The sequence below is a fragment of the Mixophyes fleayi genome, chromosome 6 (genome assembly GCF_038048845.1).
Source record: "Mixophyes fleayi isolate aMixFle1 chromosome 6, aMixFle1.hap1, whole genome shotgun sequence".
Classification (NCBI taxonomy): domain Eukaryota; kingdom Metazoa; phylum Chordata; class Amphibia; order Anura; family Limnodynastidae; genus Mixophyes; species Mixophyes fleayi.
This window is the reverse complement of record NC_134407.1, coordinates 198,311,040-198,337,374: the sequence shown is the minus strand read 5'-3', so window position 1 is coordinate 198,337,374 and position 26,335 is coordinate 198,311,040. Positions and strand designations below refer to the sequence as shown.

The following is a 26,335-nucleotide window of genomic DNA, read 5'->3' as shown; positions in this document are numbered from 1 at the left end:
TTTGGGCATTGTCATATATCCAGAAGGTACTGTCATAAATCTAAGAGAAGCCTACACAACTTTAGACAGGGGAGCTATCTGTCACTCTGTCCCACAAATTCTATCATAATGGTACTCACAATAATTGACACAAGGCCACTGAAAACCATGCCCATAACCAAAACCTAGGTCATGTATGACGTGCCCATCCAACCCTCTGACCCAGTACCAAACAAAGCTAGTGTGTAATAACCCACACTGTGGGATGGGGACTCTTTAGGATCAGGGCCAGTTTTCAGACTTTCCCGTTACCAAAACCAAAGGTCACTTATGATGTGCCCATCCTGAACCTCTGTTCTGGTGACAACCAAAACCCTGTCATAATAATCCAGTCCATGGGATGGTAAATCTTCAGGACCACTTTCCAGTCTGGTTTTGGAGTTTCCCCAAAAAATAACCCTACAATCCCTCCTTTCCGAGAGACAGCTAATAAGCAATCCTGCAAGACTATCCATAATCATCTCTGATACCACTGGCTTAATGGGGTGATTGCTAACTGGGACTGACGTGAGTCTCTTCAGTCTGCCATCACTCTCCTTACATTAAACTGCCTCGTTACATCTGGCCAGTCTAATGACTGAAAAAAACTGAGATGCCCACCAGGACTCTTTCTTCTGAGCTGGCAGCATTTCTTTGTTCTCTTATGTCCAATACCAATTGCCCTATAGCCCTTACTTGAAACTCTCCTAGGGATTATAACCCTTTTGCTTATGTGAAACCTACCCAGACAGCCTAGTGTCTGCAGTAAGTGATCCATGTGTTCGAAGCTATTGAGGATCGAATCAACTCTACACGCTTGTGATCACTAACTCCCAAAGGTTAGCAGGGCATCCGTGAGGGACCACATCATCCTGTAAGGCCAAGGTGTGAAATACTGAGAACTTGAACCTGGACAGTGCCTCAGCTAATCTGTTATTAACCATTGGGATCCATTTTGTTCTCACCCAGATCTCTTTGTCTAAACCTCTTACAATTAAAGCTCAAAACCATTATTGAAGACAATCTACTAATAACACGTTCAAGCCACCACCACCATTTCAGACCTTTATAGCACCTGACTATTCATTGGCTTCTCCTCACATAGTGATGATGCCACTAATGGAGAAAATATTATTAGGAGCGTCATGCTGCCGACTGGACCTATTTTACCCATTTTGCTGCCAGTTCTTAGTTCATATTTACAGCCCTGACACAGTAGTGCCAATGTCTTTGTAATTTCCCCACCTCCCTCTTTGGTTATGTTTTTTTTCAAATTACAATTCAGGAGTGGGTGAGGCCTTTCACCTCCAATAGCATCTGCTCCACTGAGTGGAAACAGCTGCTGAACCATGTTGATCTCTGTGCCTACTATTGCCAGTGCCTGCATTGGGTCTAAATTTACTCTGATGTTGATTGGTTCCCTGAGATTCTAAGAATGCTTTGCAAGCCAGCAGCCCACTTTTCCCACTGTTGCCCTATCCCGCAGCAATCAGAGCACTCATGACGGAAACAGCATGCAGTCCCTCTCTTAGGCAGGATAGACACTACAGAAAATTTCTCCAGATGCGATATTGATGATTTTAGCAACGATTAAAAAAGAAATAAAGTCCCGATCAGCATGCTGATTCCTATGTACGCACTATTGAAGTTTTGCAGGATTTACCGTAAAATCTGTGGTCTTAATCGTTGAGGCTGGATCACTTATAAATAAATTATTGTAATAATATATTTAAATTATTAGCACAATGTGCCAATTTATATTGTTGCAAATGTACTGATTCTTGATACTGTGTATTGGAAATGTGTCACTCACCGGACCGTGAGTGCCTCTTCCCGGACATTTAGGAACCGTGGCCGTCCGCCATCCTGAGGGTCTGCGCATGCGCAGCCCTTTTCTATACTTCAGTGTATACTCCTTTAACTTAATTGGCAGATCAGGCAACCTCCCTATATTAAGCACCTGTGGTCACCACCACGTTGCCTGATCTTGGAGTCTCATTCCTCATGAGTCTCTGAAGGTGTTCCTGTATTACTCGTGTATTCAGCGCTGCTGATTCCTGTGGTTTCCAAACCACTTCTACTACTGTGGTTCCATACCACTTCTACCATCAACTGTATCATCATGACTGTTTGCTGATTCCTATCCGCTGCCTCCGTGCACTACAGTCTTCTACACCACTTCAACGTTATTTCATATCAATGTGACTGTTTACTCATTGCTATCCGCTGCCCCCGTGCACTCCAGCTTTTACCTCACTCACCTGCTTCTCATCAAGTCTGTTTGCTGATTTCTATCCGCTGCCTCCGTGCACTACAGTCTCCTGCTTGCAACTCGCCTGTGTTCAACATCGTGACTGCCAGCTGACTACTATCCGCTGCCTCTGTGCACTACAGTCTCCTGCTTGCAACTCGCCTGTGTTCAACATCGTGACTGCCAGCTGACTACTATCCGCTGCCTCTGTGCACTACAGTCTCCTGCTTGCAACTCGCCTGTGTTCAACATCGTGACTGCCAGCTGACTACTATCCGCTGCCTCTGTGCACTACAGTCTCCTGCTTGCAACTCGCCTGTGTTCTACATCGTGACTGCCAGCTGATTACTATCCGCTGCCTCCGTGCACTACACTCTCATCTCATCTTTGCTGTGACTTCCTCGAGACTGCCGCTTTTCATTACCATCTGCTACACTTCGTGATCTACAGCTCCTGCCCTGCGCTGCACTCCTGTTTCCCATCGCTGTTGGTTCCTGTGGTTGCTACTGGTTACCTCCGTGTGCCGCTCAGTCCTGCCGCTGTGGTCAGCGCTATCGTCCATCTCCTGCTGATCCACTCTCCACGCCTTCACGTGTTCCACTGGTCTCTACCCTCCTGTCAGCATTGGATTTGTATCTCTTCTACTACCCTCTGCTGGATCATCTCCATTCTCCTGGGTTTCCTATGAGTCCAGTTCCACGTGTTGCTGACTCCTGTGGATTCGTGTCCCTGTCGGTCTACTCACCTGTGCGCTGCACCTGCTAGACCGCTGCTTCACCTATCCAGGGACTTCCTATCCAGTCGGCCTCCAGCCGCTCAGGTACCGCTGCAATCCCATCTGACTGCTACTGCTGAACCACGGTATGCATACTTCTCATTGACTGTGCTGTGTATTGCATATCTTGCTGGACTGTGTTTGGTTCTCTCTGGAGTCTGCTATCCGCTGAGTCTATTGCCATCATTGACTGTGTTATCATTGTGCTGGACTACTTCAAGAGACTTTCTAGATTGCAGACCTGATCAGTCATTTACATATATGTATATCTATATTGTGCATATTACTGTGGATCGTGTATAAGGTGCCTGTGTATATCCTGTGTTGCAGTCTTCCCCCGTGCACCTCCTCACATATATATTCAGTGGTACAACTTGCTGATGTCAGACCACTGATCCCTGTTTCCGGTATCACCTGTTCCATTATCCTCTCACATAGCAGTGGTACAACTTGCTACCGCAGACCACTGTCTACCTGGATACCTCCACTTGGATTCCATTCCTTCACTCAGACAGCGGTACAACTTGCTACCCGCAGACCGCTGACTCTCATCACCTCCTTGTTTCTGTTGGACATTCCTCCTCACTATAGCAGTGGTACAACTTGCTATCGCAGACCACTGACTACCTTCACGTGTCCTTGTCCATACAGTTCCTTGTGTATCATTACCTCATTATTACCAGTGTTGCTAGTCATAGACTTTCCTGAGCATCTCATCGGCCATCATTTCATGTTCCGTGATCACCCAGCTACCAGAGTACCCTATTACCATCTACATTGCTCTGGTAAGCCTACCATCTGGTGATCCCTGGGTAAAGACTCCTAGTGCCCGTGACAGTAAGATCAGGCCATGACAGACCCAGATGTGGAACCTACCGCCAAAGAGATGCTGCAACATCTGGTTAGCCGTGTGGAGCAACAGGATGCCCGCCAACAGCTGTTACTTCAGTGTTATCAGTCATTAACCTCCCAAGGAACATCTGGACAGACTGTGACAGCTACTACTGAAGCTCCTGTGCTTTCCTCCGTTTCCCCATTGCCATCCCAGGTGTCTATAGCTTCCACGCTTCACCTGCCTACTCCGTCAAAGTACGATGGAGACCCCAAAACTTGTAGGGGTTTCCTTAACCAATGTTCAGTCCATTTTGAGCTCCAACCTCAAAATTTTTCTACCCATCGTTCCAGAGTGGCCTATCTTATCTCTTTGTTTTCAGGACAAGCCCTGGCTTGGGCCTCCCCTCTGTGGGAGAGGAACGATCCAATATTACAAGATAGTGCCAAATTCATTTCTACATTCCGAAGTGTGTTCGATGAACCAGGTCGTGTGACCTCCGCTGCTTCCAGCATCCTCTGTCTGCGACAAGGATCTCATACTGTAGGCCAGTACGTCATTCAATTTAGGATCTTAGCCTCTGAACTTCAGTGGAACACTGAAGCCCTAGTTGCCGCCTTCTGGCAGGGGCTTTCCGATAAAATTAAAGATGCACTGACTACCCAAGAGCTACCTTCGTCACTTGAAGATTTGATCTCTCTATGCCATCGTGTTGATATGAGATTTCGTGAAAGAGAGGCTGAGAAAACGACTTCTGCTAAAGCACCTTTTCGCTCTAACCCTCAATTTCGTCCAGTGTCACCCGCTGTGATTCCCATGGAGATTGGACGTTCCAAGTTATCTTCTGAGGAGAGGAAACGAAGAGTCAAGAATAGACTCTGTATCTATTGTGCTGATTCCACTCATGTCCTCAGCTCCTGCCCTAAGAGATCGGGAAATGCCAGGCCCTAACTAGTTCTGGAGAGGTGAAGTTAGGGTCCCTGGAGTCCTCTCCATCGTCTATGAAATCTAAAGTCTGCGCTTTTGATGTGACTATTTCCTTTGCTACCAAGACCTTTGAGTCACAGGCATTGATTGATTCCGGAGCAGCAGGAAATTTTATTTCCAAATCGTTAGTTAATCAATGGTCTCTACCAATGATTACCTTAAAAACTCCCATTACTGTGACGGCTATCGATGGATCACGTCTCATCAACGGTCTCATCACCCAGAGTACGTCTCCAGTAACCCTTCAGATTGGTGCTCTGCATCATGAAGAGATATCGTTTTTAATTCTTCCTGTTACGACAAGTCCGATTGTCCTAGGCCTTCCATGGCTTCAGTGTCACTCTCCCCAGATTGACTGGCGCACCCCTCAAGTCACGTCTTGGGGGCCTGAATGTCACCATCATTGCCTTTCCCAAGTCATCCCTCTCAAGGTACAGCAAGCTTCCATCTCAGCTATTTCACCGGGACCCCCTCCTTAATATGCTTCATTTACCGATGTTTTTGATAAAGCTCAGTCTGAACGTCTTCCTCCTCATCGTTCTTGGGATTGTCCGATTGATCTTCTTCCTGGCAAGACTCCTCCCAGGGGCCGGGTCTATCCACTCTCGTTACCTGAAACTCAAGCTACATCTGAATATATACGGGAGAACCTCCAGCGTGGGTTCATTCGACCTTCCACCTCGCCCGCTGGAGCTGGGTTCTTCTTTGTCAAAAAGAAGGATGGATCATTACGCCCTTGTATAGATTTTCGTGGACTCAATGCCATTACTATCAAGAATCGGTATCCCATTCCGTTGATCACTGAGCTATTTGACCGCATCAAGGGAGCCCGTATTTTTACTAAGTTGGATCTTCATTGTGCCTACAATTTAATCAGAATCCGTTCCGGTGACGAATGGAAGACGGCGTTTAACACCAGAGACGGGCATTACGAATATCTGGTAATGCCTTTCGGGCTATGTAATGCCCCCGCTGTTTTTCAGGGCTTCATCAATGAGATTTTTCGGGACTTATTATATGTATGTGTCGTCGTCTACCTGGACGACATATTGATTTTTTCACAGGACCTGCCTTCTCACCACCAACATGTGGCAGAAGTCCTCTCCAGGCTACGGAAAAATTCATTGTTCTGTAAATTAGAAAAATGTTCATTTGAATTACCCCAGATTCCATTCTTGGGGTATATTGTTTCCGGAGTTGGTCTGAAGATGGATCCTGACAAAGTAAATGCTGTACTACATTGGCCCCAGCCAACTACTCTTCGTGCCATCCAGCGTTTTTTAGGTTTTGCCAATTACTATAGACGCTTCATTCAAGACTTTTCTTCCATTGCATCTCCTATTGTGGCCCTGACTCGAAAAGGGGCTAATCCTAAGCAATGGTCTACTGAGGCTATTCAAGCCTTTCAAACATTAAAAGAGTCCTTCTCTTCGGCTCCAATCCTTCGTCAGCCTGATGTGACACTCCCCTTTTTTCTAGAAGTAGATGCCTCTAATGTGGGCTTAGGAGCTATTCTCTCCCAACGCTCGGAACAGCAAAAATTCCACCCTTGTGCCTTCTATTCTCGGGGTCTCCTACCCGCAGAGAAGAATTATACCATCGGAGACAAGGAATTACTGGCTATCAAAGCCGCATTAGAGGAATGGAGATACTTGTTGGAGGGAGCTCGCCATCCGGTGACGATCTTCACGGATCATAAGAACTTGTCATATCTCCAGTCTGCCCAATGCTTGAACCCTCGTCAAGCAAGATGGTCTCTTTTCTTTTCCCGTTTTGAATTAATAATTACCTTCAAACCAGCTGCCAAGAACAAAAAAGCTGATGCCTTATCTAGAGCCTTTGTTACGTCCTCTGATATAGAAGAGGTTTCCAACCATACCATTCTAGACCCCAAATGTATCTCACTGGCTGCTTCATCCACCAAAACGCTACCATTTGGGAAGACCCTCGTGCCTCCTACTCTAAGGAGGAAAATCCTTTCGTGGTTCCATGCCTCTCGTTTTTCTGGACACGCCGGTGAACACAAGACTTTTGAGATCCTCTCTCGAAGTTACTGGTGGCCTTCAATGAGGAGAGACGTCAAAGAGTTCATTGCTTCCTGTGAATTATGTTCGCAATTCAAATCCTCCCGCAGAACCCCAGCAGGGTTGCTGCGACCACTACCCATTCCGTCCAAACCATGGACCCATATTAGTATGGATTTCGTTACTGACTTACCACCTAGTAAGAACCATAACACTATTTGGGTGGTAGTGGACAGATTTTCGAAGATGGCTCATTTCATCCCTCTGTCTGGTTTGCCTTCCTCGTCTATCCTGGCTGAACATTTCATTAAAGAGATCTTCCGTATCCATGGATGTCCATCTGAGATTGTGTCTGATAGAGGAGTACAATTCGTGTCCAGATTCTGGCGAGCCCTTTGTAAAACCTTGGGCATACGATTAGCACTCTCATCTTCTTACCATCCACAATCCAATGGACAAACCGAACGTGTCAATCAAGATCTTGAGACTTTTATAAGGATATTTTCATCAGCCAATCAAGACAACTGGGTAGAGTTACTCCCTTGGGCTGAGTTCGCCCATAACAACATGTACCATGAGTCATCATCCAAAACTCCATTCTTTGTGGTCTACGGTCACCATCCGTCTTTTCCGGAATTTCCTGCCCTCCCGCCCACCCAAGTTCCTGCGGTGGAAACGGTTGGTCAGACCTTTAAAAATATCTGGTCTCAGGTCAGAACCTGTTTAAAGAAGACATCTGTCAAATATAAATCTTTCGCTGATAAGAAGAGGCGGGCTATTCCACCACTAAAAATTGGAGATCGTGTCTGGTTATCCACAAAAAATATTCGTTTGAAGGTTCCATCCATGAAATTCGCCCCTCGTTTTATTGGTCCATATAGGATCATTCAAGTTATCAATCCAGTATGTGTGAAACTCCTTCTTCCTAAGAGTCTTCGGATTTCTAATGCCTTCCATGTATCTTTGCTCAAACCTCTTATTATCAACCGTTTTTCAACTCCTCCCTCAGCTCCGCAGCCAGTTCAAGTTCATCAGGAGGAGGATTTTGAGATTACCGAGGTACTAGATGCAAAAATTTCGCGAGGAGTCCTCCACTTCCTCGTTCATTGGAAGGGCTTTGGTCCTGAGGAGCGCTCTTGGATCAAAGCTGAAGATCTTAATGCTCCTGCCCTTTTGAAGAAGTTTTACTCCAAAAATCCGGACAAGCCCGGTTCCAGGCGTTCTGTGCCCACCTTTAAAAGGGGGGGTACTGTCACTCACCGGACCGTGAGTGCCTCTTCCCGGACATTTAGGAACCGTGGCCGTCCGCCATCCTGAGGGTCTGCGCATGCGCAGCCCTTTTCTATACTTCAGTGTATACTCCTTTAACTTAATTGGCAGATCAGGCAACCTCCCTATATTAAGCACCTGTGGTCACCACCACGTTGTCTGATCTTGGAGTCTCATTCCTCATGAGTCTCTGAAGGTGTTCCTGTATTACTCGTGTATTCAGCGCTGCTGATTCCTGTGGTTTCCAAACCACTTCTACTACTGTGGTTCCATACCACTTCTACCATCAACTGTATCATCATGACTGTTTGCTGATTCCTATCCGCTGCCTCCGTGCACTACAGTCTTCTACACCACTTCAACGTTATTTCATATCAATGTGACTGTTTACTCATTGCTATCCGCTGCCCCCGTGCACTCCAGCTTTTACCTCACTCACCTGCTTCTCATCAAGTCTGTTTGCTGATTTCTATCCGCTGCCTCCGTGCACTACAGTCTCCTGCTTGCAACTCGCCTGTGTTCAACATCGTGACTGCCAGCTGACTACTATCCGCTGCCTCTGTGCACTACAGTCTCCTGCTTGCAACTCGCCTGTGTTCAACATCGTGACTGCCAGCTGACTACTATCCGCTGCCTCTGTGCACTACAGTCTCCTGCTTGCAACTCGCCTGTGTTCAACATCGTGACTGCCAGCTGACTACTATCCGCTGCCTCTGTGCACTACAGTCTCCTGCTTGCAACTCGCCTGTGTTCTACATCGTGACTGCCAGCTGATTACTATCCGCTGCCTCCGTGCACTACACTCTCATCTCATCTTTGCTGTGACTTCCTCGAGACTGCCGCTTTTCATTACCATCTGCTACACTTCGTGATCTACAGCTCCTGCCCTGCGCTGCACTCCTGTTTCCCATCGCTGTTGGTTCCTGTGGTTGCTACTGGTTACCTCCGTGTGCCGCTCAGTCCTGCCGCTGTGGTCAGCGCTATCGTCCATCTCCTGCTGATCCACTCTCCACGCCTTCACGTGTTCCACTGGTCTCTACCCTCCTGTCAGCATTGGATTTGTATCTCTTCTACTACCCTCTGCTGGATCATCTCCATTCTCCTGGGTTTCCTATGAGTCCAGTTCCACGTGTTGCTGACTCCTGTGGATTCGTGTCCCTGTCGGTCTACTCACCTGTGCGCTGCACCTGCTAGACCGCTGCTTCACCTATCCAGGGACTTCCTATCCAGTCGGCCTCCAGCCGCTCAGGTACCGCTGCAATCCCATCTGACTGCTACTGCTGAACCACGGTATGCATACTTCTCATTGACTGTGCTGTGTATTGCATATCTTGCTGGACTGTGTTTGGTTCTCTCTGGAGTCTGCTATCCGCTGAGTCTATTGCCATCATTGACTGTGTTATCATTGTGCTGGACTACTTCAAGAGACTTTCTAGATTGCAGACCTGATCAGTCATTTACATATATGTATATCTATATTGTGCATATTACTGTGGATCGTGTATAAGGTGCCTGTGTATATCCTGTGTTGCAGTCTTCCCCCGTGCACCTCCTCACATATATATTCAGTGGTACAACTTGCTGATGTCAGACCACTGATCCCTGTTTCCGGTATCACCTGTTCCATTATCCTCTCACATAGCAGTGGTACAACTTGCTACCGCAGACCACTGTCTACCTGGATACCTCCACTTGGATTCCATTCCTTCACTCAGACAGCGGTACAACTTGCTACCCGCAGACCGCTGACTCTCATCACCTCCTTGTTTCTGTTGGACATTCCTCCTCACTATAGCAGTGGTACAACTTGCTATCGCAGACCACTGACTACCTTCACGTGTCCTTGTCCATACAGTTCCTTGTGTATCATTACCTCATTATTACCAGTGTTGCTAGTCATAGACTTTCCTGAGCATCTCATCGGCCATCATTTCATGTTCCGTGATCACCCAGCTACCAGAGTACCCTATTACCATCTACATTGCTCTGGTAAGCCTACCATCTGGTGATCCCTGGGTAAAGACTCCTAGTGCCCGTGACAAAATGTACTTATTATATCCTGTGGCACTTTGTATAGGAAATGGCTTCATTTCTCAGGTATTGATTTGTAACTTCTGAGACAGAATGTCATGATTGGATTTGTATAACTTTTCTACAGAAAGTCCCTCATGTTAATTAGACCTTCTCATCTCAGTGGCCAACACATCTGTTCAGCCTGTATACACAGCAGGGGGGGGGGGGTGCTGCGTCTCTGTCTGTGTCAGTGGCAGATCCAGGGGGGGGGGGATCGGGGCAATCGCCCCCCCCCCCCCTAGCAGGGGCTTGCTGTGCAGGCCGGGCAGCACACTGTCACTGCCGAGCGGACCTTCACATACTGTGCAGCCGCCGGCAGCCTTAGAAATTAGAAAGAGGGTGGGGCCTAAATCGCCCCCCCCTAAAATCGAGCAGTTGCCTAGATCCGCCCCTGGTCTGTGTGGCTTCTTAGATCCTGTCTGAATAATGCACAAAGAAGGTTTTTGGATATAGCAGATTAGTGTAAATTTTGTAAACTTTGCATTGCATTTAAATCCATGTTTTGGTGAAACATATTGCATCCTGATACTAAAAATAACTCAGACTTCTTGGTGCCAGCAAAGAGTTCAGGGGGCTGGCTTTCCCCCCGTTAAGCTATGTCCAAAACTGTATAAAACAGCACTGGTTTGTACTGAAATATATCATTATTGTTAAATCTTACTTTCTGATCACTGGTGCCTTCAACCAGTGTGAACTTTCCTTATCAGGACACTGGAGCTAAATAAACATCACTTGCTTCAAGATCCTGCTTTGACAACTTCTTCCCTGCTGCAATTTCCAGTGACCTACAGATTAGACCCAACTCTAATCTGTTTCCAGCTGTTCTGAGGTTTAGACCCAGCATTCCAGTGCCACCGCTCTGCCCACTACCCAGTAGCTCCAGCCAGTGTGATAGGCAAGGGGGGATCCATCCACAGCAACCCTGATCTATAGGAAGATGTCAGGGGTAGCAGCCCAGGTGCTCCAGCAAGGGGGTACACTAGCAGCGACAGTTACCCAAGGAACGCAGTTCTGGATGCCTTGACTGAGTCGAGTGGTGGCAGCAGCTTAAGCCCCTCCTACTGATGTTAGAGGGCGCATTTGGGATAAAGAAAGGGAACGGTGGCAAAGTAAGTCCGGGCAGTTTCTCTTAACAACAGACAGGATGGCATAGGTGGGTCATCCTGTCATAATCTGTCACAACCATCGTCTGAAAAGATTGTGACTCTGCACACTCCATAGAGACCTATGGACACTGCTGGTCTTGAATGCATACACACTGCAGAACTGGAACGACATTGTTCCATCGTTGAACGACATTTTTAGTTTTGTTTAAAAAACAAATGAAACAATGCGAGGTGGTGTGGAACAACAACCATTCATCATTGTAGCATACACACAAATGCAATATCGGGCCGAACAGTCGTTTATCATTTCATTGATCTGATAATCGTCTGAAAACACTGTAGTGTGTACCCAGCCTTACATTGCTCCTCGTTAAAAGTGGCCATTAAAGTAGGAAGTGTATGCACAGCATTAATGACAACCATAAAGCCATGTCCTTACAGTGACAAAACATAGCTCAGTGTATTGATTTTCTTTGACGAGAAACTTTCACAATACTGTCATAAAACAACCAAGCTAATCCCCATAATCCCTGCATACATCCAGGATGATATGTATATATATTCCCTTCCCATTTTCTTAAACCCACTTATACTGGGATTCTGAAGCCCAGCTATACCACCTGCTGCCCTTACAGGGGAAAACTGGTCGTTCCTCCTCCTGAACCAACTAGACTTCCCATGCACTCAGAACGGCAGTGGGACACATGACAGGCTTCCCGCTTCGGTCATGACCCAATGGCTGACTCCTTTTGGGTTCTATGGACATTATGGTTGCATTGAGTTGTCCTTTCCTGTTTTCAGGTAAACTCATGTATTCATTTAAGCCTACCACACCTCCTCGTATCTCCTCTGCCACATCTACCCCTCCCCCACTCAGTGCCACCCTATTGGTGCCTACTCCTTCTCTCTAGGATATAAGCTCTCACAAGCAGCACCCTTTTTCTTTATGTTCTCCTTCAACCATTACACCTTCTGTCTGGTCTTCTACACCTATAGACCTGCTTCCCTGCCCAGTTTCTCGAGCCCATGCTCCTGGGCAGTGGCCTGCTTCCTGTGGGTATTACTTCTAGCTTATGCTCACAGTCTGGTCATTAACTTGATCTATGCTGTACTATACTGTATTCTCTCTTTGTTCTATGTTAATTTGCAGCTGACAACTATGTATAGTGTCATTATGTATTTTCCGCAGCTGTCTGCGTATTGTGTATTACTGTAAATGTCTCCTCTGTTCATCCGCTGTGTACGCCTGGCGCCTTATAAATAAAAGATAATAATAATATTCACTTATAATTTGGGCGTTCTGCCATCGATTAGTTTTACTTACTTATGAGCTAATTTCTTTGTCTTGAAAATAGGATCTCTACCAATAATTGTCGGATTGTGAGTAATAAGCGCCCTGGCATTTATTTCAATATTAAATCATTTGAAACAGAACACATGTAGATGGGTTGAGAATATACTGTACAACTATGGAAGAGATTAATGTAATTTATCTCTAGGTCAGGCGGCTGCCAGGAGCCACTGCTCAGAGAGATAGAGGATACATGGTTAAATCATTAAATTAAGGTGAGGAGTTAGATGTTGGTTCTAATGACATATCTACCAGCAGGGCCAGATTAAAGGAATGAAGGCCGCTGGGCTAAGGGGGCCGCACCCCCCCCCCCCACATGAGCCACTATAGCATATGACCACAATGACAAATCATGTGAGTACCAACTGTACCAATAAACTAATACAAGTTAAACTGAAAAATAAACAACAATCACACAGGTAGAAAATGAACCAAAAGACATAAGTGTGTACAAGGCAGGAGGAGCAAGAAGAGGGAATGGTCAAGAAGAGAGGCCATGGGGGTATCATGGGGTAGGCAATAGTGAAGAGGTGAGTTTTGAGAGAGCACTGGAAAGATTGGAGATTGGGGTAAGAGGTGTATGAAGGGGAAAGCATTAGTGAGAGATTTTAAGGTACTGGTGTATTTCACACTGCACCACTTACCAAAGGTCACGGTGTTATCATTAGCATCCTAGGCACAAATAATCTGCTAACAGGTTATGGGCCCAGGCTGTATTTGCTGAAGATAAGATAGCTAAAATTGATCCACCCTGTCCATACACATCCAAGACACAGAAAGCCGGCAGTAATCTGAAAGACCACCTATCAGTAAAAAGAAAACTAAGTAAAAAAAGATTTCACAAAAGTGTGTGTGTGTGTGTGTATGTGTGTGTGAAAGATGTATAACACAGCTGTGAGCAACAGCATGAGTATGAGTATTGTAAAGTTAGCAGGCTCTCTACATTATGTCACATGGAAGTTTGCAATGTAAATGCAGTTTAAGAGGGAAAAGATATGAAAGACACTGAAGACACTCCCAATGCAGATGATGTGGACAGCAATGGACACCATTGGTTTTGCTGTGCAGCAGCCAGTGGCGGATCCAGGGGGGGGGCGATCGCCCCCCCTAACAGGGGCTTGTGTTTTAAACACAATCAGAACAGCGGGACAGCACACTTTCACTGCTGAACGGACCTGCACATACTGTGCAGCCGCCGGCAGCCTTAGAACACGGGAAGGGGGCGGGGCCTAAATCCCCCCCCCCTAAAATCGCCCCGGGTAGGGCAAATGTCTGGGTCTGCCCCTGGCAGCAGCAGCATGTATATTCTGTCATTAGTGGGAAGGGAATTTTTTTTTTAACTTTGCATTCTAGCTGGACCAATATGCAACATAATGTAGCACTTACCGTTGTGTATCAAACTCCCATTGTCCCATAGATTATAAACCTACGAGCAGGGCCCTCTTACCTCTCTGTCTGCATGTATTAGCCAGTATTGTTTTGTTACTGTTTGTTCCCAAGTTTAAAGCGCTACGGAATCTGCTCGCACTATATAATATTGATGATGAGATATATATATATATATATATATATATATATATATATATATATATATACATGCACACGCATTCACTGTCTACTTAGGTGTACCTGTAAACCTGCTAGTTAGTGCATCTATCTAATCAGCCATTCATGTGGAAGATCTAGCAAGGGATATGGTTAACTGCGCTCCCTGTTGGATAATGTAAAAGCTGCCAGAGGAGGAAGTATAGGTGACCCTATTCCTATACAGAGTAAACAAATGGAAGAGATGCCTCAGCGCTAGAAATGGTGCCTGTGAATATATGTATGGGAAGGAGGGAAAGTGTATTCATGTAACATAAACAGGGGACTTCTTTATTAAACAAATGCAGAAACATAAAAATGCGATTCTGGCCAGAATATATCAATAACAATGTAATAGTCCAATAGTGCAGGATGTATCACGACAGCCTGGGCTAGCAATATTGTGTAGGTCATTGGTACGGCCTCATCTAGAATACTGTGTCCAGTTCTGGAGGCCATATCTCCAGAAGGATATAAATACATTACAGACTGTACAAAGAACGGCAACTAAAATGGTTCATGGCCTACAGCACAAAACTTACCCGGAAAGACTAAAAGAACTTAATATGTATAGTTTGGAGCGGAGAAGGGAAGAGGGGGCCACGATAGAAACGTTCAAATATATCAAGGTACAGGTGGGAAACATTCTTCAAAGGAAGAGAAGCATTAGAACATGAGGACATGCACTGACACTGGAGGGAAAAGCTACTTCACAGAAAGGGTAGTGGATAAGTGGAATAGCTTTCCATCAGAGTTGGCAGAGTCTAATATAGTAGAGCAATTTAAACATCCTTGGGATAGACATAAGGATATCCTTACAAAGAACTAAGGTTCAAATAGGGTTTGAGGTTACCATAGGTTAAAAAAATGTCATCAAATTTTATATTTCTATGTTTCTATGGAATTTGATAACGTACAAAAGTTACTGGAAGGCATGGTGACGGAAACAACTGCAAAATAATGAGACCAGTGTGTGAAAATTGAATAATGAGAAAACAGACATTCTGTCTATTCCCAAAAACAGCGAGTAGAGCTGAGCATTCATTGGCATTAGTACATACAGACGTGTTCGGGTCAATGGAAGTGGAGTCATTCTGTGGCAAAATTATCGAATATAAAAATTGGCGGAAACTGAAGCAGGTTTCAAGTTAAAAATCCTCAGATCAGATAATGGAGGAGAGTACGAAAACAAAGGTGTAACAGCTTTTTTAAAGAACCATGGCATCAACTGACCATTACCTTCGCTCCTGAACAAAATGGCGTCAGTGAGAGAACCAACAGGACAATTGTTGAGAGAGCACAAACATTGCACCGTGACGCAGTTTTAGATAAAATATTCTGGGTGGAGGCAGTAAATACTGCTGGTAAATTAAATAGATGAAAGCGTGGATTTGTGCGAATCGACTACTGAGAAATGGGATCATACAGATGATAGACAAACATAGAATAGAAGTTCAGTGAGGGAAAATAAAGGCACACCCAGACAGGTACTATGAGGAATTTGCAAACCTTATTCACAGTGAACCACAAGATATGCAGGAAGCAGAAAACAGTCGTGATTGGAGTGAATGGATATCTGCAATTGATAAAGAGCTGACGGCTTTAAAGAACAATAACACATGGATTACTGTGGACAAACCAAGTGACCGACAAACCATTAAAAATAAATGGGTGTTCTGCAAGAAGTTCAAAACTGGTGGGTCTTGCTCGCTATAAAGACCTATTGGTTGCCAAAGGTTACACCCAAAGATCTGGTACCTACTATGAAGAGATCTTCTCGCCAGTTGCAAGGTATAGTACCCTATGCCTTGTGGTAGCATTGTCAGCATTGTATGATTTAAAATTGCACCAATTACATTTTGATTCTGCATTCCTGAATGGGGAATTAAGAGAAGAGCATATATAAGAACATGGAATTCCCGGAAAGGTGAGTATGTTTACTAACAAAGTCACTATACAGACTAAAACAAAGTGGGCACTGCTGGTACCTCAAACCAGTGGCGGATCCAGGGGGGTGATCGGGGCAATCGCCCCCCCCTCCCCCCTAGCAATACAAGTCCTTTAAATTTAGGTCCAAGGCGCCGATCAAAACGAGTGGAGGGAGCATAGCCAATCGTGGTTGGTGGGCGGGGTTTTCCGGGGCCAGCCAATCAGAATGAAGTAGGGACGTGATTATGCAAAATCGCCCCCCCCCCCCCTCTAGAAATTACGTCTAGGTCCACCCCTGCCTCAAACTGAATGCTGCTCTAATGGAAATTAAGTGAGAGGTTCAAGCTAAAAGACCAAGGACCAGCACATCAACTGTTAGGTCTAAGGACTGTACAAAATAGGCAGGCAGGTATTATTACATTGGATACATTGGAAGTATGCTCACAAAGTTGATATCAGCCCACACACCTGTATACACGGGTATAAAAATCAGTAAAGCTATGTGTCCAACTACTGAAGCAGATATAGAGGAAATGAAAAGAATTCGTTATCAAAGTGCCGTTGGGACATTAATGTATGTGATTATTGGCACACACCAGCCAGTGCAACAAATCCAGGGAAGCTACATTAGATTGCTGTCAAATGCATACTGAGATACCTGAAAGGGTCTGTAATACCAAAATTATGTTTCTAAAGGTATGGAAACTCAGAGCCTGTGAATCGTACATTAAAAGCATACTTGACTACTCTCCTGGAATGTTCGGGAGACTCCTGAATATTAGGGAGTCTTCCTGGAAAGTAGGAGATCCTCCTTCTGCTTCACATTTTTGTGAGGTGGCCTTGATGAGAAACCCTATTTTGGGTGAAAACATTCGTTTTCACTGGAGAAAACATTCGTTTTCACCAGAGAAAATGAATAAATAATTGAATAAATAAACACCTAATGCCCCTTAAATATTATTTTGCTTCTTTCAATTACTCAGATCAATGCGCCCAGTGATGTTTTGCTCAGCTTAGTTTTTAGAAACACTTCTCCTTTGTCCTGTGGATTTTCTAGCGAAATTGCGGTTGTGTTTTATTATCCAACTTATTTGCATATTACTTAAACAAATTTATTTCAGACAAAAATAAATAAACAGAGTTAACAATTAATAGATAGAACAAATGCATTGCTAAACCTTTCTAATTACGTTTCTCATATTATCCATTAGATTTGACGCCTGGTACTTAATTATTGAAAGACTGTTTTACATGTCTAAGGTTATCCTAGATAACAGTTTAAGTTCCTGAGAATTAATCCAGCACTTTAAAATAGAAATGCAGCCACCAAGTACTACCTACCTTTGAAGTATACCTGTTACGAGCACTGTTTTAAAATGTACCTGTCTCCAACTCACAGTGGAGGGAGCCATTTTGTGGGCTAAACCAATTCTCAGCCTGTCAAAGCCCTAGGAACTAATCATATCACATGTCTCTGCCATGTGACTAGTTCATAGTGATTTGGTAGGTTACATTCTCATATTCATACCTTCTCTATTTGTAGGTGACAGATTCATTGGAAACTGCAGTAGAGGCAGCCGTTTTTGTAAGCTATACCAATATTCATGACAATGCAGCCTATCAATAGGAATCAGTGAAACCACTGAATAATTTTATCACCAATATTCCATACTTACCTACTCTCCTGGAATTTCCAGGAGGCTCCCGAATTTCGGGGAGTCCTCCCAGGAGAGCAGGCATTCTCCTGGCCGTGACAGGGGCGGGGCTTAATGACGCTATTCCTCTTCATCAAGCCCCACTCCCTGCTTTGAAACGCAGAGAATTTTAGCGTTCCATAGCAGGGGGCGGGGTTATGGTGACACAATAGCGTCACCACGCCCTCTCCTACCCCCTGTCACATGACCTAAAGGTGACACCATTCAGCACGGAAGAAACAATCCCAGTCACTAGCACAGGTGTATTTCGTGTCAACTTTTTGGATGCTACGTACATGCTAAGAAAAAAGTTAAATTGATAAAACCTGGGTTGGTTGGGACTGACCTTAGTAAATGATGTCACTGTAATTAATTATATTAACGTTTATTAGTATTTACATTCTCATTTATATAATTTAACGGAGCCATATTAAAATATTCCTTTCTTTGCCAATGTTCATGGATTCGTTGTCATTTTTCCTCTTAGTTTGATCTATCCACATGCAATATTCCTTGGAAGTAAACAAAGGTTAAACCTACACCATAGCCAGATTGCCTACAGATTGTTTACAGTTGTTCACTTTTGCTGTATTGTACATTAATATTTGTGACACAGCATTACTTAGCGATAACGGGATGCTACAGTCTATACTTTCATTTAAAAAAAATAGACAAAAACTTTTAACTTAACTTAGTAACACTGAGGGTCTGTTTTACATTATGTAACAATTAACTCATTCATCAGTCTTTAGCTAAATAAACTTCATCCACTTTAATGAGGATGAATAGTGGTAATGTGAGATTTGTCAGATTGTTCATTCAGACTCACAATAGTTACCTGATTTGCAGCATGTGCACAATCCCTCATTGTTGATATCTCAGTATGTGATAGTTAATGAGTCATTAATTCCATAGATGGCGTATATGCAATTTTACTATGTAATTGCCCTTAAATTCACCCTTATTTTTTTCTCCACTAACTCTTTCCACATGTTTTCAGACATGTAAGGGCCACCAACTCGCTAGGAAAACGTAGAGTGGATGAAGCCTTAGTGCGTTCCGAGAGAGCAACAATTAAGCTTGCAGACTATAATAATGGCATCAGGGGCAAATGCAGGATTTGTAGAGTGGGGTTTCCACACCATGCCGCCAGTGGGTGTGACCAGCATGCATGGGGGCGTGGCTGCTCTCCAACTCTTCCCATCCCCATAATATACACGGGCAATGCTGCGTGCACTACTGTTAGGTGCACGCAGCTCTCCCTTTTCAAGCAGAGCCGTGTGAAACGAGGCCAGGGTCCAGCCACCTCAATTATACAGTGTCCCAGGCTTGGAGGGGGTTTTCCAGGTACCAGGAACCAACCCCCTCGGTTTGCCTATGGGCGTTCAGAGATCGGTGGGACAGAGCTTTCCTACTCAACCTCAACTCAGTGGTGCAATTATGACTTGGTGGGAGATAAATTGAGCCTCTGGTTAGGGGTATATGTGAGGAGCTATTTCTGTTTATTGCAAATATGGGGAGTATGAGGGTTGATGACAATAAAAATACATTTGAAGTAAGGACTTTAAATCAGACACGGGCTTAGTTGCCATAAACATTCACAGAAATCAAGTTTTTAGGCAAATCAGGATTTCTGTCAAGATTCCTTTAATACAGTCTTTGAAGTTAACTTTTTCTTTTCCATTCCAAAATGTATTTATAAATTTGCATATAGCTGAGACAGCAAAGGTTGATTTATTGTTAATGGTGTAGCCAGGATAGGATGGGGAACATTTAAGGCCAAATTTCATTGGCAAATAACAGTTTGAAAAATTTTGTTCATCTCTCATTTAAACTCAAAAGTTGTCCTATAGGGTATTGAGAACATAATGAGAATTTCAGGGGGTGGTGAAGCAAAGCAAGCATGGTATGGGGAACACTGCCCGTTGCTAATGGGAGTCTTTGAGATAAAAATAAATAAATTAACTTGTAAACTTTGCTGTTCTTTGCTGTTTCATGCAATCCCTTGGATTTGCTGACATAGTTTCCTGTTCTTTATTAATGGATGTGAATTGTATTTTCTCTGCATTAATCGAGTTCAGTCTACCTAAAGTAAAATTGTTATTTATTTTTTTAATTTGTTGGAGCCAGGAAAACTGGAAATATTCCTACAAAATTCCAAACTGTCTGGAACGGTTTGCTCATCTAAACACTTAGCCAATGTGTCAGTCGTTTCAGCCGTTTTGTACCCTGGTCTATGCTCAACGTTAAAATAAAGACTTTGGTATTTCCTTAAAAAATCATCCTCAAAATAGCAATCAGTAACAATAATTAATCTACTGTTAAAATGAAAGATGACTCATCTTATCCTGATTATCATCACTAAAAAATGCATTTTTTTACTGTATTGTTTTGATGCTCATTTTCTTTAGTATATTTGTCGATCTGTTTTTATAACCTGCAGCATACCTTACAAAATATCTGATAGGAAAAATGAGATAATGTAGAAAAGAACACCAATCTGCCAGTGGCATCACTGCAGATGTAACCTATCCATACACAAGAAGGCAGTGACATCACTGTGGATGCAACCTATCCATTCACAAGGAACCAGTGACATCACTGCGGATGCAACCTATCCATACACAAGGAACCAGTGACATCACTGCGGATGTAACCTATCCATTCACAAGGAACCAGTGACATCACTGTGGATGTAAGCTATCCATTCACAAGTAACCAGTGACATCACTGTGGATGCAACCTATCCATTCACAAGGAACCAGCGACATCACTGCGGATGCAACCTATCCATACACAAGGAACCAGTGACATCACTGCGGATGTAACCTATCCATACACAAGGAACCAGTGACATCACTGCAGATGTAACCTATCCATACACAAGGAACCAGTGACATCACTGTGGATGTAACCTATCCATACACAAGGAACCAGTGACATCACTGCGGATGTAACCTATCCATACACAAGGAACCAGTGACATCACTGCGGATGTAACCTATCCATACACAAGGAAGCAGTGATATCACTGTGGATGCAACCTATCCATTCACAAGGAACCAGTGACATCACTGTGGGTGCAACCTATCCATTCACAAGGAACCAGTGACATCACTGTGGGTGCAACCAATCCATTCACAAGGAACCAGTGACATCACTGCAGATGTAACTTATCCATTTACAAGGAACCAGTGACATCACTGTGGATGCAACCTATCCATTCACAAGTTACCAGCGACATCACTGTGGGTGCAACCTATCCATTCACAAGGAACCAGTGACATCACTGCAGATGTAGCCTATCCATACACAAGGAACCAGTGACATCACTGTGGATGTAACTTATCCATTTACAAGGAACCAGTGACATCACTGTGGATGCAACCTATCCATTCACAAGGAACCAGCGACATCACTGCAGATGTAACCTATCCATTCACAAGGAACCAGCGACATCACTGCGGATGCAACTTATCCATTCACAAGGAACCAGCGACATCACTGTGGATGCAACCTATCCATTGACAAGGAACCAGTGACATCACTGTGGGTGCAACCTATCCATTCACAAGGAACCAGTGACATCACTGCAGATGTAACTTATCCATTTACAAGGAACCAGTGACATCACTGTGGATGCAACCTATCCATTCACAAGGAACCAGCGACATCACTGCGGATGCAACTTATCCATTCACAAGGAACCAGCGACATCACTGTGGATGCAACCTATCCATTGACAAGGAACCAGTGACATCACTGTGGGTGCAACCTATCCATTCACAAGGAACCAGTGACATCACTGCAGATGTAACTTATCCATTCACAAGGAACCAGTGATATCACTGCGGATGCAACCTATCCATTCACAAGGAACCAGTGATATCACTGCGGATGCAACCTATCCATTCACAAGGAACCAGTGACATCACTGTGGATGCAACCTATCCATTCACAAGGAAGCAGTGACATCACTGTGGATGCAACCTATCCATTCACAAGGAACCAGTGACATCACTGCGGATGCAACCTATCCATTCAAAAGGAACCAGTGACATCACTGCGGATGCAACCTATCCATTGACAAGGAACCAGTGACATCACTGTGGATGCAACCTATCCATTTACAAGGAACCAGTGACATCACTGTGGATGCAACCTATCCATTGACAAGGAACCAGTGACATCACTGTGGGTGCAACCTATCCATTCACAATGAACCAGTGACATCACTACAGATGCAACCTATCCACTTGCCAGGAACCAATGACATTGCTGAGAGTGCCTCCTATCCATTCACCAGGAACAAGTGGCTTCAATAAGAATGCATCCAATCAATGAGGCTGTGAATCATAAATGTAGATCATGATGTGTCTCAGTTATGGGATTGGACCCCAGCGAATTATGTACCACCCAATAGTGCACTCCACTATGTCCTTGATGTCCACCACAATGACCTAATTTTACACAGAGACAATGGCCTAACAACGTATCCCAGTTGGATGCCGTGATCCAGGACTGTCTCACAAGCCTCAGGAATGTTGGGTGTATGTAATTGATAGGCTATAACCTTAATAACAATTCTTCAGGTCACACAATGTCCTACACCACTGTATCCTGGCAAATGGTGCGTTTTAAATCATAACAGTTCAGATTTTCTAAACACACTTCATTATATGTGGTTATAAATGGATGAATTCAATTGATCTTTAAATTGCACATGTCAACTTTTAACATGCAAGATAATGGTTTATCAACATACAAATACATATTTCTGCCTCATTTGTTGTCTGCGATAAGGTAGAAAGTAAAGCATTAAAGATATTGAACTAAAATTATTTTTCTTATTCTGATTTATTGCAGGATCCCAACCTCACATTATACACAGACAACCCAGACTTGACCCCATGTTTTCAAAATACAGTTATTGCTTGGATCCCCTGTATCTATCTTTGGGTTATGCTGCCGTTTTATATTATTTATTTAAAATATAATAGAAGAGGATACATTGTGCTGTCTCTGTTAAGCAAGGTGAAAACGGTAAGACTTGTTTTGGTTATTTGTATGTGTGTATATATATAGCTCAGTATTGTTGTTGTATATTTTCTCTCCCCTTCTCTATACAGTGGCGCACGCAGGGGGGGTTTCTGAGTTTCAGAAACCCCCCCTGCGCTAACTAAATGGCCACTAAAGCGGCACTGTCCTATACAGCAGCCGCGGCGCTGTCAAAGAAGCGTCCGCGGCGGTGCTGTACTGTATACAGAACCGCCGCGCACGCTTCTTTGACAGCGTCGCGGCTGCTGTATAGGACAGCTCTGCCTAAACGGAGCTGCTGCCCCCCCACGCAATCCTCCGTGCGCCCCAGCTATACTCTACATGAATTCATTTTTCAGATGTCTTAAGCATACTTGCCAACTCTCCCGGAATGTCCAGGAGACTTCCGCATTTTGCGAGAATCTCAAAGACTCCCGGGAGAGTGTGGCAATCTCTCAAATTCTGCCCACTTCCTAGTGAAGTCGGCAAAATTAGATCCAAAATGCTGCGATTCACCATGAATCGCGGCGTTTGGCCCCGTTGTAAAATGGCGTCATTACATCACGGGGGTGGGTCCAAAATGGCGCAATTTTGGAGCCCCGCCCCCCATCACGCCCACCTCCCCCCGGCAGGCTCCCGGAAAACAAATTTTAATAGTTGGTAAGTATGGTCTTAAGACTTTCATAAATATATAACCTATGATATATTTTCTTAGCAGCTTGAAAAGGAACCTCACATCATGACCTAGTAATGTCGTGTCCTAGAACTTATGTATTAAAAGTATTAACATATTTCCTAACCTGACGTGTAACTAGACTTGAATGGACACCATAGAATAGAATTTGGAAGGGTCCCATTATCTACCCCATGTGAACAAAAATCTGTATATATATAGTACTGGGGTTTTAACAACTGAACCCTCTGCTACTACGGTAGTTACGCCGTTGTCTCCTTATGTTGATTATAAGAAGTGTTTCAAGTAAACCTTTTATGTGAACACCGAAAACCTAGATGACCTCTAATGTTCTCACCATGTATATTACACTTGTGCATCCTGTTGGTGGAGCTTAACCCTAGGGGGTATATTTACTAAACTGCGAGTTTGCCAAAGTGGAGATGTTGCCTATAGCAACCAATCAGTTTCTGTCTGTCATTTATTTAGTACATGCTACAAAATGATAACTAGAATCTGATTGGTTGCTATAGGCAACATCTCCATCTTTTTTAAACCCACAGTTTAGTAAATCTAGCCATAGGTATTGTCTGTGGCTTCAGAATAAATCATTTAATGGTGCGTTAATTAATAAATCAATATATTGGTGTGCAACAGAATGTCATCCAGGAAAGTAGTATTGTGTATTATTGTCTTACTGGACCTCATTTGTAAAACCATTAATTTGTGTTTTTTTTCAGGTGTTTGGTGTACTACTGTGGTGTGTGTGTTGGGCAGACCTATTTTACTCTTTCCATAAACTGGTTCAGAACAAGCCCCCTCCGCCAGTGTACTTCGTCACACCACTTATAGTTGGAATAACAATGGTTTGTATCATCTGTGTCTCTATAAAAGTTCATGACATGGGGGTATATTTACTAAACTGCGGAGTTTAAAAAGTGCAGATGTTGCCTATTGCAACCAATCAGATTCTGTAGATTTTGGAGAATGTACTAAACAAATGACAGCTACAATCTGATTGGTTGCTATAGGCAACATCTCCACTTTTTGCAAACCCGCAGTTTAGTAAATATACCCCATGGAATCACTCTAGTAAACCCTGATTATAAAAAAAAGTGTTATAGATAGATATAAAAAGAGCATAGAATAGATATCTATAGATAAGGAGTGAACTTTAGTTTTCGGTGAAGGGCGCAGAGTTAGAATAAAATACAAAGTTCTAAATATATGGGATGCGGCCAATGGCCCAGTGCTCTTGCTGAGTTCCTGCCTCTGTGAACTTCAAGGAAAGAATATACAAACTCCACATAGATAGGGCCTTGGTGGAATCGAACCCATGACCCCAGTGCTGTGAGATAGCCATGCTAAATACTGTGTCACAGTGCTGACCGCCATGCTCAGATTCCCAAGTGTCCTGGTTTTTCAAGGACACAATTAGTTTTTCCACCGGAGCTCACAATGCTTATGTTTATATGATGTGTGCTCCTTGTAAATCCAGATTAACAGGATCTGTGTGACTAGTCAACCAGACTTAATTATAGTCAATGTAAAATTATAGTCAGTGTAAAAGTGTGTACATTGACTTACTGTTTCCAAAAATAAATGGACCACTAATCAAGCACATTTCCCAATTCAGATGAGATAAACTATGGTTTGCAGACACAAAATAAAATTTTGTCTGCATGGTCTCCTTTAAAATAATCAAAATGTTTATAGGTACATTTTTTGTCCGATTTCCTGTTAACATGCAAATTGAATTTAAAACCCAGATACATTCAAGTTGCTAGAGAGGCAACAACAGTCAAGTACATTATCTAGACTTCTGATGTGTGATATATTTTTCAGATACGTTGCTACAAATGCACTGTAGGTGTAGATGTCAGTGTCCCCTGGTATTAAGAAATGCATTTTTGTAACTTTTGTTTTTTCTTATGTATTATTCCTTTTATAACCATTTACACGTTTTTTATTTATCAATGCAGATTATGGCGACAATACTTATTCAGTATGAGAGACTGAAGGGTGTGCAGTCTTCAGGTGTCTTGATCATGTTCTGGTTCCTAGCGGTACTTTGCGCTATAATTCCCTTCCGCTCCAAGGTCATGTCATCTGTAAATAAGGTAAGTCTATGAAACCGGCCATTCATTGAAAGTAGTCATTTTATCTTACCTTTGTATTGTCTTCAACTAAACAATTATTGCACTTAGTTAACTTTTGAAGCCATGAGACAAAAAGAGGACCCAAGGTGTATTCTTGTATTTCATCCCTAAATACATGCCCATTTATGTTCATTATCAGACTAATATTCGTGGCCCTGTTAACATACTCCTGACTTGTATTTCTTTTGCAATATTTCTTTTTAAATTATTAGATCGCTCCATCTATATAAGATCGCTCCATCTACATAAGATCGCTCCATCTATATAAGATCGCTCCATCTCTATAAGATCGCTCCATCTATATAAGATCGCTCCATCTCTATAAGATCGCTCCATCTATATAAGATCACTACATCTATATAAGATCGCTCCATCTATATAAGATCGCTCCATCTATATTAGATCGCTCCATCTATATAAGATCGCTCCATCTATATAAGATTGCTCCATCTATATAAGATCGCTCCATCTCTATAAGATCGCTCCATCTATATAAGATCACTACATCTATATAAGATCGCTCCATCTATATAAGATCGCTCCATCTATATTAGATCGCTCCATCTATATAAG

General features: G+C 43.5%; 1 protein-coding gene across 2 annotated transcripts in view; it reads left to right on the top strand.

Annotated features, from left to right (window-relative positions):
* Nucleotides 1–26,335, top strand: part of ABCC3 (ATP binding cassette subfamily C member 3) — an 88,775-nt gene that overhangs the window by 25,578 nt on the left and 36,862 nt on the right. The window contains exons 1-4 of one of the 2 annotated variants that reach the window (XM_075177969.1): nucleotides 15,945–16,061; nucleotides 22,760–22,936; nucleotides 24,344–24,469; nucleotides 25,586–25,723. In XM_075177969.1, coding sequence (XP_075034070.1) covers nucleotides 22,856–22,936; nucleotides 24,344–24,469; nucleotides 25,586–25,723 — 345 coding nt within the window. In that variant the 5' untranslated portion in view covers nucleotides 15,945–16,061; nucleotides 22,760–22,855. Of the gene's footprint in view, nucleotides 1–15,944; nucleotides 16,062–22,759; nucleotides 22,937–24,343; nucleotides 24,470–25,585; nucleotides 25,724–26,335 lie in introns of those variants that run through there. The other variant, XM_075177968.1, reaches the window with a different exon arrangement.